The 16,922-nt window shown below is 31.3% G+C and overlaps 1 protein-coding gene and 1 long non-coding RNA gene across 2 annotated transcripts in view; one reads left to right on the forward strand and one right to left on the reverse strand.

Annotated features, from left to right (window-relative positions):
* Positions 1–3,860: 3,860 nt before the first annotated feature.
* Positions 3,861–6,967, forward strand: LOC114275202 (DNA ligase-like protein). Its single transcript, XM_028217205.2, has 3 exons — positions 3,861–4,164; positions 5,829–6,195; positions 6,287–6,967. Exons 1-3 carry the CDS (start codon positions 4,084–4,086, stop codon positions 6,790–6,792), a joined length of 954 nt encoding a protein of 317 aa, XP_028073006.2. The 5' UTR covers positions 3,861–4,083; the 3' UTR covers positions 6,793–6,967.
* LOC145792587 (uncharacterized) overlaps positions 4,019–16,922 on the reverse strand; it is a 93,927-nt gene continuing 81,023 nt past the window's right edge. The window contains exon 2 of the long non-coding RNA XR_014332041.1: positions 4,019–5,258. This is a non-coding gene — a long non-coding RNA (uncharacterized LOC145792587). The remainder of the gene's footprint in view (positions 5,259–16,922) is intronic.

A 16,922-nucleotide genomic window follows, 5' to 3' on the forward strand; every position in this document is an offset into this window, starting at 1 on the left:
TTTGTGTGCAAAACTGAAAATTTTGTATTTATAAAGGAGCATGATGGAATATTGATATGCAAAATTGAAAAAAAAAATTAAAAATGAAAAAATCGATAATGTTTTCAGTTTTAAAACTGGAAAAAATTGATAATATTCTCACTTTTATTAGATAGTTGAAGCAAATCAATAAGTAGGAAAGCAAAAACGTTTAATATCTTATGCTCTATTTTTTTCATCAGTTAGTGAATAATTATCTTGAACATTACCATGCAAAATTAATAATGTTCTTAGTTTTAAAAATTTTAAAAAAAAAATTGATAATATTTTTAGTTTCACTAAATATGACCTATTGATTCAAAATTTTTTACATAGAACCTACTATGAAAATTACTATAATGTGTATATTTCATTTTACATGTCCATTTTTTCATGTGTTTCACTCCAATTTTGCTTTTTATTTTAGTAATGCAAATACTTTTTATTTTAGGATAAAATATATTGACACCCTCTGAGGTTTATGTTTATTACAGTTTCCCCCTTACCTTTTAGAAATTGCATCTCCCTCCCTTAGGTTTAAAGTTTCATTACAGATTACTCCCTCCAGCAATTCAATTTTTTTAAATACCAATTTTGCCCTCACTGGGTAAATTACATTGACACCCCTCATATTTTAGAAATTACAATCCCCTCCCCAAGGTTTAAAGTAATATTACTAATTGCTCCCTAGGTTAGTATTAGTTGAAATAAAAATTATTTGAAAAAAAAATTATTTGAAAAAAATTTTGTTAGTCAAATTTTTAAATTTCTGTTTAAAAATCAACGTAAACTCATTTTTTGAATTTATGTTTTTTCCTCAAATTTAAAAACTGAGACAACCATTTATAAACTAAAAAAATTATCAAACAAGTTTTATGACAGTTTTTAAAATTTTTGTAAATATAAATTGAAAATTAAAAACGAAATGATTACCAAACAGGCCTCAGATGGTAAAAATATCGTAAAATTAACAAATAATTAAATAAGTTGCCGACGTAAGAAATGACTTATCAAAAGATTCTTAGGTTATGTATGGTTTGATTTTAGAATTTTTTTTAAAAAATTAAAAATTAACTTAGTTAAGAAATAAAAAATAAAAAATAATTATCATTTTTATATAATTTTTATCTTTTGAGTGTAATAAACATAAATTTCAAGGGGTGTCAGTGTAATTTTTATCTTACATTGGTTTTTAAACAGAAATTTAAAATTTTGACTGACAAAATTTTTTTCAATTAATTTTTTTTAATTAATTTTTTTTTCAAATAATTTTTTTCCTAATTAATTTTTTTTTTCAATGAATTTTTTTCAACTAATACTAACCGATGGGACAATCGGTAATGTTACTTTAAACCTTGGGAAGGGGACTATAATTACTAAAATGTGAGGGGTGTCAATGTAATTTACCCAGTGAGTGCAAAATTGATATTTTAAAAAATTAAATTGCTGGAGAGAGCAATCTGTACTGAAACTTTAAACCTCAAAGAAGGGGATATAATTTCCAGAAGGTGAGGGGGGAACTATAATAGACATAAACCTCAGGAGGTGTCAATGTAATTTATCCTTTATTTTATGGAATGCCACATCTAGAAAAAGATGGAGGAAAATGATTATAACATTTGCATAAATTTTGTCTAATCTTTGAAGGCTAGTTATATTTAGTTAATGAATGTGAGTGAAGATAAAATGTTTAATCATATATCTAATGTATTGGAATTAAAAAAAAAAAAGAGGATTATACTAGATATTTTATCTAACATACACTGAGTTCGTTTGAGAAGTGGGTTGGTTTTTTGACTTTTTGATTATTTTAGCCTGGCGTTAAAAAGCGTCATTTGGGATAGGCTTTTTGGTATTTTTGACTTTTTTGTGACAGAAATAATGTAATGTTATGTGTTGGATGTGACATTTTGTCTAATAAAAAGTCTATTTTGTCCTTTTGTGGTTAAAATGGTTCCAAATCTAACCCAACCCAAGTTGCCAAACGAAGTCATTATATGTAAAACCGTACTGGGGACCCCAGTGGGGGTGACCCCCCAGCACCCCTAGCTCCACGTGGGGGTTGTGCGCAAGACTTAAAACAAAAAAAAAAAAAAAAAAAAAGACTAATCAAACCCCATTGGGGGTCCTGGTGGTCACCCCCAGAGGGGGTCTAATGCATTTCTCTTATATGTACAGTAAGTTGGAGATGCTCTAAATTGATTTTTCTTTTTTAAAAAAAAATTATGAAATAGTTATATTAATTAAAAAAGTTAACATCATACAAACCAATAAAAAGAAAAACAACAATAAAAAAAATCCTAAAGATCCAAATAAAAGTCCTACTCAAGTTGAATTTGAATTTTTTAAAGCACGAGTAATTGCCCACATAGCTAAAAATATTTTTAAAATAATAAATTATAAATATCTCTTGAAATTTTTTTTAAATATAAATTATTTCTGTAATTTTAGAAATTACATCTTACTCTTAAAGTTTTTAATATCATAACAAATAATCATCTTTATTAATAAATAATTAAGTAAATTAATAATTTTTAATTATGTTAGAAATTTATTTTGGTTAGTAATTTAAGTAATTTTCTTACTATATAAGAGAACAGTTAAAATTTTTATTTTTTAATTAATTCTATTAAATAAAAAATTTTAACAATAGAAACAACCTGTACTTTAAACAACAAATTGGGATATTTATAATTTACCCTTAAATAAAGAGACATTTAAACACAAGTACTAATTTATGAGCTTATACTTCACAATTAAGATTTTTTGAACCTTTAAGTCTCATTAAATTTTTAATAGTCAGATTATCCTTCAATCAATGATTATTCATCACTTATATCTATAAAAGAATATGATGATTTGACATTATTTTTTGGATTTTCAAAACTTTAAAACATCAACTTTCAAATTGAAAAAAAAAAAATTACGTGCAAAAAAATATATTTTTTTTAAAAAAATGGATAAATTATAAATACACCCTCTGAGATTTACTTAAAATACGAATTGCCTCTTGTGGTTTGGAAAATGATAAATATCTCCTTGTCATAATTTTTTATTTAATATAATTAATTGAAAAAGTGAAATTTCTAACTGTTTATCTATACAATAATAAATTATTTGAATTATTAATTGAAATAAAATTTTAACATTATTAAAAATTGTTAATTAATTTGATAACTTAATAAAAGGACGTATTTGTTATGAAATTAAAAACCTTAGGGGGACATAATATAATTTCTACAACCATAGGAGGTAATTTGTAATTTAAGTAAATCTTAGGAGTGTGTTGGTAATTTATCCTAAAAAAATTGAAAAAAATGAATTATTTTTTTGTATAAAACTGATGAAACATTGATGTACATGATGATGGAACATTGATATATAAAATTGAAAAAAAAAACTTCAAAAATAAAAAAATTAATAATATTCTCAGTTTTAAAATTAGAAAAATTTAATATTCTCAATTTTATTAGATAGTTGAATCAAACTAATAAGTAGAAGGGTAAAAATGTTTAATATCATATTCTGTTTTTTTATCAATTAGTAAAACAATTATCTAAAATATTATTATATAAAATTAAAAAATTTTAATTTTAAAAATTTAAAAAATATAATATTCTTAATTTCAATAAATATAATATATTAATTTTAAAAAATCTTCAATCGAACGTGCATAATTAGCTCTTAAAAAAATCATAGCCAATCACAGCCTGAAATGACTTTGAAATTTTCAAGGGCGGAAAAGAATACCGCGTCCAAGTCAAGGTTGGCCAACCTCACACGCTACTCTCTCTCTCTCTCTCTCTCTCTCTCTATATATATTTCTCTCAACTTGAAGCCCTATTTTCCATTTATCATACTAGCTTAGCTCCTTCCTAGTTTCCTTCGCCGAAACCCCAAACCCTAGCGTGAGGTTTCTCAAATTTTTTGTTGGATTTGAGTTTTTCGTTTCCATTCGGATTACAAGCTACGACCCTAAATCTTTTGAATTAGGGTTTCATTTTCTTTTGAAGAGTTGTTTGTACAGTAGATCTTGACTATATACGTACATAAATCTGTTTGAGGATGTCACGATGCTTCCCTTACCCTCTGCCTGGGTATTCTGCGAAGAGAGACAGCAACGTGGCCTTGATCGAATCGATTAAGGTTTGTTGAGCACTTGGCTTTTGCTTTTATGCTCGACTGAGTTCGTTGATTTGAATTGTGGTCGATTTTGAGATCTTTTTTTTATGTAAAATTTCCACTTGGTTTCTGTTAAGAAGAATTGTTGTAAAGACGCTTACAAACATTTGTGTAGATGTATGTCTGTAAAGAATCATGAAGTTTTACTTCTTCAAATCTGTTTTGATTTGTTTCTTTCATTGTCAATGACTTTTGAAAAGCAGAGAATTTGGGGGTGTTTTTGGCTTCTGAGTTATGAGACTAGGGTAGGTTTCAATATCTTGAAGAATTTTAGTAATCCTTTTCCATTTATGAACAGAAGGTTGTGGTTAAGGTTGTTTGTGACGTTTGGGTTTGTCAATTGTTTGTTGAAGAGCAAAGACTTTAAAAACTCGATTTGAGCTCCAAATACTATTGCAGCTTTTGTTGTTGGGTGGATGTTGGTGTTTGTTGAAGTGGAAAGACTTTAAAAACTCGATTTGAGCTCAAAATACTGTTTCAGCTTTTGTTGGTGGGTGGATGTTGGTGAGTTATTAGAATTCATTATCTTGAAGAATTTTAGGAACCCTTTTCCCTTTTATACAGTAAAGGTTGCTTGTGAGGTTTGGTTTTATCAAATTCTTGTTGAAGGGGAAAGACTCTTTAATAACACTTTCTGAGCCAAAAATACTATTGGAGCACTTGTTGCAGATTCAGTGCAACGGATATTGGATGGATGATGGTGGTGGGTTACTAGAAGAATGTGTGATGGGAAATATTTTATTAAAATTCAATATCTTGAGGAATTTAGGAACCCTTTTCCCATGTAAACAAAAGGTTTTGGTTAAGATTTTGAGGTTTGGTTCTATCAAATTCTTGTTGATGGGGAAAATATTTTTTAATAGCCAAAAGTACTATTGGAGCACTTGTTGCACAGATTCAATGCAAAAGATATTGGATAGATGTTAGTGAGTTGTTAGTAGAAGAACGTGTTATGGGACAATTCAATTAGAATTTTGACTGGTAGATAAGGCCTCGTTTGGGAACAGGCTAATTTAGTAATTTTTTGGCTATTTGGCTAAAATATGAGCTAAAAAAAACTAGTATGTTTGGGATGACTTTTTGGTTTTTTACGAAAAGATGTGCAAAAAGTAGAGAGAAAATGGAATCTTTGACTTTTTGGTATGTGTTGTTGGCTTTTTGGCTAATTTAGTAACTTTTTGACTTTTTGGCTAAAAGAGAGGGTTCCCAAACGAGGCCTATGATTTTGGTTTTGTGGCAATTCTTTCAGAGATTGCGTGTGTTTATGCAAAGATTAACTGATGAACTAGATCTAAATTGATGACTTTGGAGATGTTTAATTATTGTGAAATATGGAGGTTGTCTTCTATGTTTGGAAGAATTGGCATGGAAAATTTGTTTTCATTCACTGATTTTAAACTTGGTTAAAAATACTAGAACTTTAAAAAAAAGTTTATATGTATCTTAGTTTATAAACTAATTTGAGGAAATTTAAGTATTTTTTTTTTATTTTTTTATTTTTGGTATATCTCTTTAACTTTTCTTGCTACAAAAATTTACAAGTGGCTGGTACATTAGCTTGGCCGTGTTTTGCATCTTTGGTCTTCCCTAGCCATCTATGCTAAATTTGTTGTTCTGGTGCTCTATAGCTCCAGAGGGAAAGGGAAGAGAAGGCCAGGACAGAAAGGAAGAAAGAGAGTAAGAGGGAGAAGAAAGAGAAAAAGAGTGAGAAGGAAGCAAATGCGAAGCACAATGGTAGTGAATTTGGCCATGGTAAAAAAAGAAAGTTTAATGATGAGAAGACTAAAAAATTGGTGGAAGAAAGAGTATATTTGAAAGGGACACACATTCAGAAGAATAGAGAAGATGAAGCCGAACAGTTGGAAAGGAGTGGTCTCACTGAAGAACATGAGCTGCCTGTCTGTTCACGAAACCCCTGCTACACATCTGACAGCACCGAAAACAGCAGCAAAAGGAGGAAGCAGTTGCCACCTGTGAATGGCATCCGTGCACATGGTTTGTGCCAATGCTTTTTGTTTTTGTATTTTGTTTTTAGAGCTCAATGCATGCATTTACCATATTCTAAATTGTTATGATAATCAAATAGGGAACATCATAAGGATTCGATTAACCTCACAAAAGCAAAAAGAATCTGATGATGTGGTTACCAAAGAGAGGCTCACCTCTACTTCTGGAAGGACAGATTCAACTAGTCAACATGATTCTGAAATTGGTCTTGGACGGAGTCAAGAGTTCTGTTCTACTTCAGTGGGTATTGATGCATCTTCGCAAGTTCTCACTACTCAACCTATCAAAGACGAAGGTGGTTCATCTTCTGGGATTGCTTCTATTGCTACATCCTATGTGAATAAGATTCCGAAAGTTGATTCATTTTACAAAGATCTGATTGAGAATTGGGTCCCACCACTCGTACAAAGTGAGCAGACAGATCTTGGTGAACAAGAATGGTTATTTCAGAGAAAGAATCAAGATGGGGAAAGATGTCAAGCTAGCAGCAATGTATTGTGTAGGGGCAGTTCAACTTTGTGGCCTCATGCCCAATACTTGCCTGAGGTTGATATTTATGCCTTGCCCTTCACAGTTCCTTTTTGAGTTCAATTATTGTTACTCAGATTACGTTTGTGTATAGTTAATGTGAAAGCTTGATGCTCCAAAGTTTTGTAGTAGATCCCAGAAAATTATTATATTCATTTATTGAAGTGGTTGAAGACCATGATTATATGAAGGTTGGACAGTTTTTATTTGTCCAATATCTTATTTATGATTATGGATGTTGTTTCATCTGTGCTGTTTTTATAGTTGGGTGTTGCTATTATCACTTGTCAAATTTTTTTGGATCCCCAATTTATAATTTTTTTTTATTACAATTATATTTTAAAATAAAATTACATTAAAAGACATTATTAAGGGATGGTTTATGATGATCTAAATAAGTGTATTTTTTGATTTTTTATGAAATATCAGTTGGGTATGAGTTACGGTTGAAGTGATATGGTAGAAAGGTTTTGAAATGATCTAAATAAGTGTACTTTTTGATTTTTTTATAAAATATGAGTTGGATTTGGGTTGGGTTTGAAGTGATGGGTTAGAGAGATGATGTGCCTTAAATAAGATGATGTGACTTAGGTGGTGTTTGGCAAGTGGTTTTGGGGCTAAAATAGCCACAAAAAAATTAAATAGACTATTTTAATTATAACAAACAAAACATTACATTCAACCTATAATCATTATTTTTTTCTCACAAAAAAAGTAAAAAAAATCAAAAATCAAAAAGTCCTTCCCAAACTAAGCTTTTTAGCCCAGACTAAAATAGCCAAAAAAGTCAAAAAGTCAACCCATTTTCCAAACGGAGGCTTAAATAGGATAGTGACTTTTTGACTTTTTAACTTTTTTGAAACTTGTCAAACCAGCCTTTAAATAAGATAATGCGACTTAAATAAAATAGTGATTTTTTGACTTTTTAGCTTTTTTAGGTTATGACAAACAAGGCCTAAATGGAGCATCCACACATCAAATAAGAACTAATATTTTATAATATTGGATCCCCACCTCCATCTCAACCTGTACATATTCCATGTTTGTAAACCCTAACCCTATTACTTTTCATAACCAACCAGCATAAACTCTAAATTTATTATTTTTCATAATAATCTTAAACCCTAAATGTGTCATCTTTTTTACCATTATCAACCCTATTGAACCAAAAAGTTTTGCTTCAAGTATAATGTATACTTCATCACTTATTTCACCGTGTAAAACAATGAAGGACGATGATAACAATTCTAATGAAACCGGAGTTCCACTGGTAAGTTTATCTGTATTGTATTAACGTTTTCAGTCGTTTTCAGTCGTTCTTCTTTTGTTCGAGTTGTTCGGTATTAGTTTGCTAACTGTTAAGATTATGTTCGGTAATACAATACTGAATACATAATCCTTTCATTCAATACATAGGTTCCGAACATTAATGCAGATAGTCAGTACGGTTGAACAGAATATGATTTTTATTTTCGGTACTGTTGAATTGAACAAAAGTCTACCAGCTACGTTGTGTGCGGCTCCACCACCAATAAGAGATTGTTAGAAACAGAGGATACGAAAAAAAAAATAGAGAAGACGAAATAGCAACACTTTGTAAGGAAAAATAAAATAAAAAATACAATGAAATAGCAGCACTTTGTAAGAAATGGGTAGATTGGGTCAGTGCAAGGAGACGAACGATTAAGTAACAGGGAAGGAGAGGGTATGAAAAATTAGGCGGATGTGCATTTGATTGTAAAAATGTTATGAATATGAATAGATTGGTAATAAGTGAAGGTGTCTAAAAAAATAGGGTAAATTACACTAATAGTCCCTATAGTTTGAGGCTTGTGTCACTTTGATCCCTGACTTTTCAATTGTGACACATTTGATCCTAAATTTTGAATCTTGTTCCAAATAAGGTCAATTGAAGATATCATTAGATTTTTCAAAGGTAAAATCGTCAATTTGATAAAATATAAACTAATTTGACAAAAATAAATGTCAAACAAATATTTTTGAATTTTTAAAAATTATTTCTACACACTAAAAATAAAATTATGTAAAATTGATAAATCTTTTAGACATTTATTTTTTTTTTACCAAATTAATTTTTATTATGTGGTTGGATGATGATCATGTAAAATTAATTTTTAAAAATTATTCATGTAATTTTTATTAATTTTTATCAATTTTACATAATTTTATCATTGGTGGATAAAAATAATTTTAAAAATATTAAAAATATTTTTTTGACATTTATTTTTGTCAAATTAGTTTGTATTTTATTAAATTGATAATTTTGCCCTTGAAATTCAACAATGGTATCTTCAATTGTCCTTATTTGAAACAAGATTCAAAATTTAGAGTCAAATGTGTCACAATCGAAAAGTTAGAGACCAAAGTGACACGAGTCTCAAACTATAAGGACTATTAATATAATTTGTCTAAAAAAATATTATTAAAATTTAAAATTTAAGGTAGAAGTCAAAAAAAAAATAGAAAGTCTAAAGAATTTTGACGGTTACAAATAGCAGCACTCTTATATTTTAAGTTTACAATTCCAATCCCCAATGGATTGATAAAAAATTCTAGTTAATGGCTAATTTCAATGAAAATTGACAAATGTCATGAATAGTAATAGAACATACTTGAATTGTACTTCGTTTTGTTTTGATAAAATTTGAAGCAAATGGCTAATTTTTTTTTTTTTTTTTTCTGAATTGACATATCCCATGATGTATGCTCTCTCTATCTCAATAGTCTCTTTCGAAAACTTTAATTTTTTTTTAGGCCGCCCTGATCATAGGTCCATAAGGCCATAGCTTAGGATCCCACAAAATAGGTCCAAAAAAAGGACCGTCTCCTATTATAATTTAATGTAATATATTAGGTATATTTTAAGTACAAAAAAAAAAAATAAAAAGGCCCAAACTAACTTAAAATAAATTGGCCCATTAAAAAATTAAAAGGCCAACACTGCAATCCAACAAAGCAGCAATTTGAAAGGCCCAACAATTAATCCAATTCTTAATTCCTAACAATTAAGGGCCAACAGTTAAGGCTCACTTTGACAGTAGCTTGAAAGGCCTATCTAATTTCTAACCCTACTACCTTCCCTTAATCTAATTTTCCCTACAACCTGTTTGATAGCACACCAGCAGCCCAAGCCAACCAAGCAACAAAGCAGCAATGCAGCAGCACACGACAGGGCAGAGTAGCAGCACATGTAATTTTTTTATTATTATTAAATTAATTAAATATTTGTCTTGTCTTTTGCTCAATTAATTGCTATTATAATATTGGTATTTAAATCATCAAGAAAAATTTGTTTAAGTTTAATAGTTCACATCACATAATTTAAAAGTTTTGTGTTTTGTTAAGTGGTGGTGGTGCTCTTGTTTTGAATTTTTGATCTAAAAAAATATCTTGATCTCAGATCATCATGACTCTTAAAAGAAATTATCCGTTTGGATTCGCAAAAAGGAAAAGAAACAAAGAGTCAAAAAATTAGTCGAGTGTCAAAAAGTAGCTATTGATAAGTTCTTTACGAGTGACAAACAAGCAGAACAATCAGTTGAAGACTTGAACAATGAAGAATTTGAAACTTTGGTAAATATTGAGAATGAAAATTTGGTAGATGAAGAAGGAAATGGGAAATTTGAGAGTGCAGAAATCAATCAAGATGATGAGATGAATACAGAATGTGAGCATTCAAATATAGATAATCCGGGGACTTGGAAAATAGTTGACCAGAATTTACGAGATTTTTTAGTCGAAAAAGGTCCTGTGAGAAGAAATTGTGAGTTCAACTTCCCTAAGGATGATTCTTCTAGGCATAGGCATTTCTCACATATTCATTACATTCAACATTTACCAAATGGAGAAAAATTTGATAGGACATTGCTGATATATTCGGAACTTTTGGATAGAGTATTTTGCTTTTGTTGTAAGTTGTTTAAGCAAGAGGGAAATAAGACTCAATTGCCTACTAAAGGATTTAAAGACTGGAGAAATATTGATAAGAGACTTAAAGGCCATGAAAGTGGTAACGAGCACATTACTTGCATGAGCAAATGGATTGAGCTGGAGGAAAGATTAGGAAAGCATCAAACAATAGATAAAAGTATACAAGAACAAGTTAACAAAGAAAGAGAGCATTTGAGACGGGTTTTATTGGTGATAATTGCAGTTGTGAAAACACTTGCCAACAATAATTTGCCATTTCGTGGAAGCCATGTGAAGATTTATGAAGAAAGCAATGGACTTCTTTTAAGCATAACTGAAATGATTGGCGAGTTTGATTCAACGATAGAACAACACTTGCGGGGGATAGAAAATGGTGAGATTCATTACCATTATTTGAGTCACAAAATTCAAAATGAGGTGATACAAATGTTGGCCGGGGAAGTCAAAAGTGCAATTTTGTCAATAATCAAACTAACAAAATACTTTTCGGTCACACTTGATTGTACTCCGGATATAAGCCATCAAGAACAAATGTCTTTTGTTGTACGATGCGTGCATGTTTCAACAAGTCCAATTAAGGTGAAAGAGTTTTTTTTGGAATTCTTGAATGTGGATGATACATCGGGGATGAGACTTTTTGATATTGGTGATTTAAGAGGGCAAGGATATGGCAGTGGCTCTAACATGAAAGGCAAAAACAAAGGTGTTCAAATAAGAGTATTTCAAGTAAATCCTAGAGCATTCTATACACCGTGTGGTTGTCATAGTCTTAACCTTGTGCTTTGTGATATGGCCAAAAAGCAAAAACTTTTTTTGGTGTGATACAATGCATATATGTATTGTTTTCATCTTTTGTTCAACGTTGGGCAATTTTAAAAGATTATCTAAAGGAAGGCCTCATGGTTAAATCGTTGTCGCAAACGCGTTGGGAAAGTCGCATTGAAAGTGTTAAACCACTAAGATACCATGCTTCAAAAATAAGAGATGCTTTAGTTGGCTTGTACAATAATCCTACCACAGATTCGATTGCAAAAAGTGAAGCTAAATCCTTGGTAACTCATGAACTTGAGACTTTTGAGTTCTTGTTTAGTATTGTAATTTGGTACAATTTGTTGTTTCATGTGAACTCTGTTAGCAAGCTTCTTCAAAGTGAAAATATGGATATAACAGTTGCTGTAAAGAAGCTATATGGACTTGTTAAGTATGTTGCAATGTACAGAGAAGTTGGTTTCACGGAGGCTATGGTTGAAGCTAAAGAAATGGCAAGTGAATTGGGAATTGAACCTACATTTGTTGAAAAGCACATCATTTCTAGAAAGAAACAATTTGATAAGAATGTTAGCGAAGAGGTGACCTAGTCAGCTGAAGAATCATTTAAAGTTGGTTACTTCTTTTATTTTGTTGATCAAGCCCTTTGTTCACTCAAAAATAGGTTCGAACAATTCAAAGTATATGAGGCAAACTTTGGTTTTTTGTTTGACTTGAAAAAGTGCAGCGATGAATTGTTGAAGGCGGGGTGTGTGAACCTTGAAGAATTTTTAAAACATGATGAGATTTCTGATATTGATGGAAGAGATTTATTGATAGAGCTAAAAGTCTTGAAAGAGAGATTGCCAAAAGAAGTGAATAAACCAATTGAAATGCTTAATCATCTGCAGTCAATGGAAAATTGTTTCCCAAATTCATGGATTGCTTATAGGATACTTTTGACTATTCCGATTACACTTGCATCGGGGGAAATAATCTTTTCAAAGTTGAAAATCATCAAAAATTACCTTCGATCAACCATGTCACAAGAAAGATTGAATGGATTAGAATTGTTATCCATTGAAAATGATTTTGCAAAAAAACTAGATTATACAAGTATGATTGATTTATTTGCTTCTAAAAATGCAAGAAGAGCGAGGATCAAGTGATACTTATTAGTTGTTATAATTTAATTCTAAGTATTTTTTGTGATTTTAGTACAAATATTTTATTCTTTACCTTATTTTTTTTTTCATTCAATGAAAAAAAAATGTGAGTGGCCCCAGAAATTTATTAGTTGATTATCGGCTTTGGGCCCTAGAAATCTCAGGACCGGGCCTGATAGTATAATTATTACATTTTTAAAATATTAATTTGTTAAAATTACCCTTTAATAGTATATTTTTTAGGAATATCAATTGTAATAATTGCACTTTTTGTGTTATTAATGAATTTAAAAGAAAAGTAAAATAGTAGATTCATATTATTTTATTCTTTGATTTTTAAAAAGAGGCTAATATTTTGGAATAATGAAAAATAAATAAGGGACTAATATTTTGAGACAGAGGGAGTAATTAGTTTGGAGAGTGAGTTGATTTTTTGGACATTTTAGCCTAGGCTAAAAAATTCGTTTGGGTTAGGCTTTTTAACTTTTTCGAGAGAAAAAATGAAATAATTATGATTTGAATGTGACAATTTATCTTATTAATTTTTTAATTTATTTTATTTTTTGTAATTATTTTAACTTTTTACCCCAAAAAAACCAACATGCCAAAGGAGGGCATAGTAATAGAATTATTGAACACACATGCACTTTGTTTTATGCACAAAATTTTCTTTTATACAAGTGTGGTAGTAATGTGAGATCCAAAGCTTTGCTTTGTATAATCAAGCTTGAAATATGGTTTCAAGTGTGAGATGACTTAAAGTTTAGGGTAAATCTAATTGATCTCTCTTGAGATTTGAAAAAAAAAAATATAATATCTTATAATTTTGATATAATTACACAATTTTTTTTTTATAAATAAATGCAAATAATAAGAAGATACAATGATGGAAGTGTTTGGTGTGGTTTTTTTTGATCAACTTATAGATTCTAACTTTGAAACAACTATTTTGAACTGTTTGTTTAAATTTATTTCAAATAGCTTTTGATTTTAGCAATTTTCTAACTCAAAAAAGCTAATTTTGAAAAGTTGTTCACCCCTACTTCTAATTATCAGTTTCTGCGTTGGGCATGTTAATTTACTATTATACCCTTAGATTTATTTTTTTTGAGTGTGAAAATTAAAAAGACCCAAATGGACTGTGGATTATTATTATTTATTTTTTTTTTATGAAAAATGTGAACTAGTAGTGAATAATAAAAAATAAAGTTAATTCAATTTATAATTAATAGGGATAACAATGACGTTTATATATCAAAAAACTTTTTCGCAGCTTATTTATCAAACACTACTCAGTAGGGGTGTGCATGGGTCGGTTTGACCCGAGTTTATCATTAATTCGCCAGTAGAACTGGCACTATCGGATTATCAATTTCCTTAACCATTATCGACCACTCCGTCGCTTGAAATCGACCGAATGAAAATAGTTGGTTTTTCAATTGAATCGGTCAATTTCAAATATTTATCAAAGAAGGAAGTTAAAGAAAAAAAAAATTTAAAAATAGAACCGTACATAAATACAGATCTGAGCAAATCTAATGTATAAATAAATAAAACAAAATTACAGATTTGAAAGTGCAAGAAAGAACATAGTGAATAATGGAAAAACATGGAAGATTCACCATGCAACCGTTACGGCCATTGCTCATCGCTGCTGCCATCGCCATTGCGATTGTTGCTTGTATGTTATCACCGAAGAAGGGAAGAACGAAGACAAAATATGAGAGAAGAAAAAGACAAATAAATGAGAGAGATTGAAATAGAGGGTATGTCTTTGAACATCATCAGAGCAAGGGAGATGGATAGTCACTTTCTTGTGTTGATTTTAGGGTTTGAAATAAGAATATCAAAGATCATGTGAAAGAGAGAGAGAGAGAGAGAGAGAGAGATAAAAATATTAAAGATCATGTGAGTGAGAGAGACCTTGAGGGTTTTGGGGTGGGTGATGTCACTACCCAAACTCGCTTCTATAGGTTTAGTATCATAATCAGCCAGTAATCTTAGGATTATCGAAGGCCTCTAAGATAGATTAACATAATATTAGGGGCTAGCAAAAGCAAATAAAAAATATACAACGTCTATTGAGTTGTGCAGACTTATATGAGATAGAAGATTTTTAAACTTTATATACATACATTTACACATCATCATATATATAGGCTAGACCCAAAAAAAAAAAAGAGACTTAGCCCTAAATATAGAATAAACAAAAACACTTGTTAAACCAAAATAAGGAAACAAAATTTGAACTTTATGCACATAGCCATAACCACTTGACATATCCGGAATCTCTACGGGAGGCATATATGTTGGCTGACAAAACAAAGTCCAGGCAGAAGCTCTAGGCGTGGTCACGCACCTGACCACCTACATATATAAATAATACAGTAAGCTGGAGCCCAGTGAATAATAATAGAGTAAAGTGTTTTAATGAATGATATCCATAACAGATTTAGAAATTAGAGTTCATATCAGAAACAAATTCATATCATATTCTTGTTCAGAAATCAGTATTGATAACAAAACGGAATTAGAATCATATTCATGATCAGAATTTACAGTTAATCGTACATGGTACATCCATTAGTGCTAACAAAACATATACAAAATAGATGGTGGTTATGAGTAACTAGTTCCTGTAGACGTCCCCGAACATCCCGGGAGGATGAATCCCGTTCTGTTCATTTTGGGTTCACTACAGTTCAGGACTCTCAAATTGTCATGGTTCTTAATCTGAACCAAAGAGTCCAAATCTGGCAAATCGTTTTGAGAAAAACAGATTTTTAAAGAAGAAGTGAACATGGACTGCTTTGCCAGATACAGAGTCGCCACCTAAATATTTTTATGGGAAAATTTAGGAAACCCTGACTCGTTTGCCTAAGGCCACGTGTTCGTCATCACCAAAGTTGCCTCAGCTCGGGAACTTGGGTACGATTGGAGAAGGTCAGCTATGAGCACCCCCGCTCGCTCGATCAAAGATCGGCCTCTACTAACCGTGATATCTTGTTTTGAAAGCATTATGTGTTTCTATTCCTGTTATTAGCCTAGAATTACTATGTTATGCGCACAACAAACAAATATAGACTAGATCGCCTAATTTGGAACAAAAGCATCGCATATCTGCTTGTTTGGAAATGTTTGAAGTTTGCTACTCGCAAGTAGGCTAAAATGCGGATTTCAATGAATTATCCCAATTCAAGTAATCCAACCTTCACCCACAGGCATTCAAGCAGTTATATCACATAAGCAAGTAGCCTCATGGTAAGCATGCTGTCATGGCAACACTCACACGCATGCAAGGATGCTAAAACATAAATGCTTACCGAGTACTCCAAGCCAAAACAGAAACTAGTTAGTAATCATATGCATGATCCTAGTTCATGTTAAGATGACTAATGCAACGCATGCAAGGTGAAGCTACAATAGGCTCGGCTAATCTATGGATGGCATATGATGATGCTATAACTAACACGTATTCAACTTGGAATTGAAATACAATGCAGTTAGTATGATGCGCCGAGTCTGGTGCATGCAAGACAAATGTATGGATGCACGAATGCATAGCATAAGGTATGCTAATTTAAATATGACCTAATACTAACCATCAAAAGCAGGTAAGTAAAGGGGAGAAAGAAGTGGGGGTTGGAAGACATGCACACACGCACCCACACTTATTACAAACTTGCCCTCGCTCGGAGGGACCGAAAGAATAATACAATTAACTAACTTACAAGCTAATTAAATATTACAGACCAATTAAACTAGTTATCAAATTAATTAATCTAATAAAACTGTAAACAGCCTCGGGAAGAGGACCCAATGCAATGCGTGTTCGGCTCCGCTCGAAAAGCCACTGCCATGCACAAGTTGTATCTGCTTTGACTGTTATCCTCCTCTGAAAACTGTACAAGTCCTAGGGTTGCTTCTCTGAGTACTGTGGAGCACCACCGGCTAATGGAATTGGTCACTGGCCAAAGGGAATGATCACCGGCCACTTGTTCAAGCTATCGGCCATTGATGAATGGCCGGTCGGCACTGGAGATGGCCGGTCGGCCAAAGCTTCCTGCAGAATCTGTTTTTGACAGCAGCAGAGGGTAAAACATAGCATGGCAATGCATTTCAAGCAATGTATGCACCAACCACACTCCTTATCATATTCATGACTCAAAGGAGGATGGGTTTCGATTCTCGGACCATCAATCGCGCATTTCAATGCGTGATGGCCCAAGAAACCAAGTATGCATTTTGATATGGAATGCAATGCACATAATCAAACAAAGGGGCTCGACCTCTATCATACTCAACTCAAGAGATGAAGCATGC

This window comes from Camellia sinensis, chromosome 6, assembly GCF_055761805.1.
Source record: "Camellia sinensis isolate YWXY chromosome 6, ASM5576180v1, whole genome shotgun sequence".
In the NCBI taxonomy this organism is placed as follows: domain Eukaryota; kingdom Viridiplantae; phylum Streptophyta; class Magnoliopsida; order Ericales; family Theaceae; genus Camellia; species Camellia sinensis.

Bases quoted from the DNA above. Each gene is read 5' to 3' on its own strand.
- LOC114275202 (XM_028217205.2), top strand. From the start codon at position 4,084: ATGTCACGATGCTTCCCTTACCCTCTGCCTGGGTATTCTGCGAAGAGA. The intron at 4,165-5,828 runs GTTTGTTGAGCA...GGTGCTCTATAG, and splicing joins CCTTGATCGAATCGATTAAG to CTCCAGAGGGAAAGGGAAGA. The intron at 6,196-6,286 runs GTTTGTGCCAAT...ATAATCAAATAG, and splicing joins GAATGGCATCCGTGCACATG to GGAACATCATAAGGATTCGA.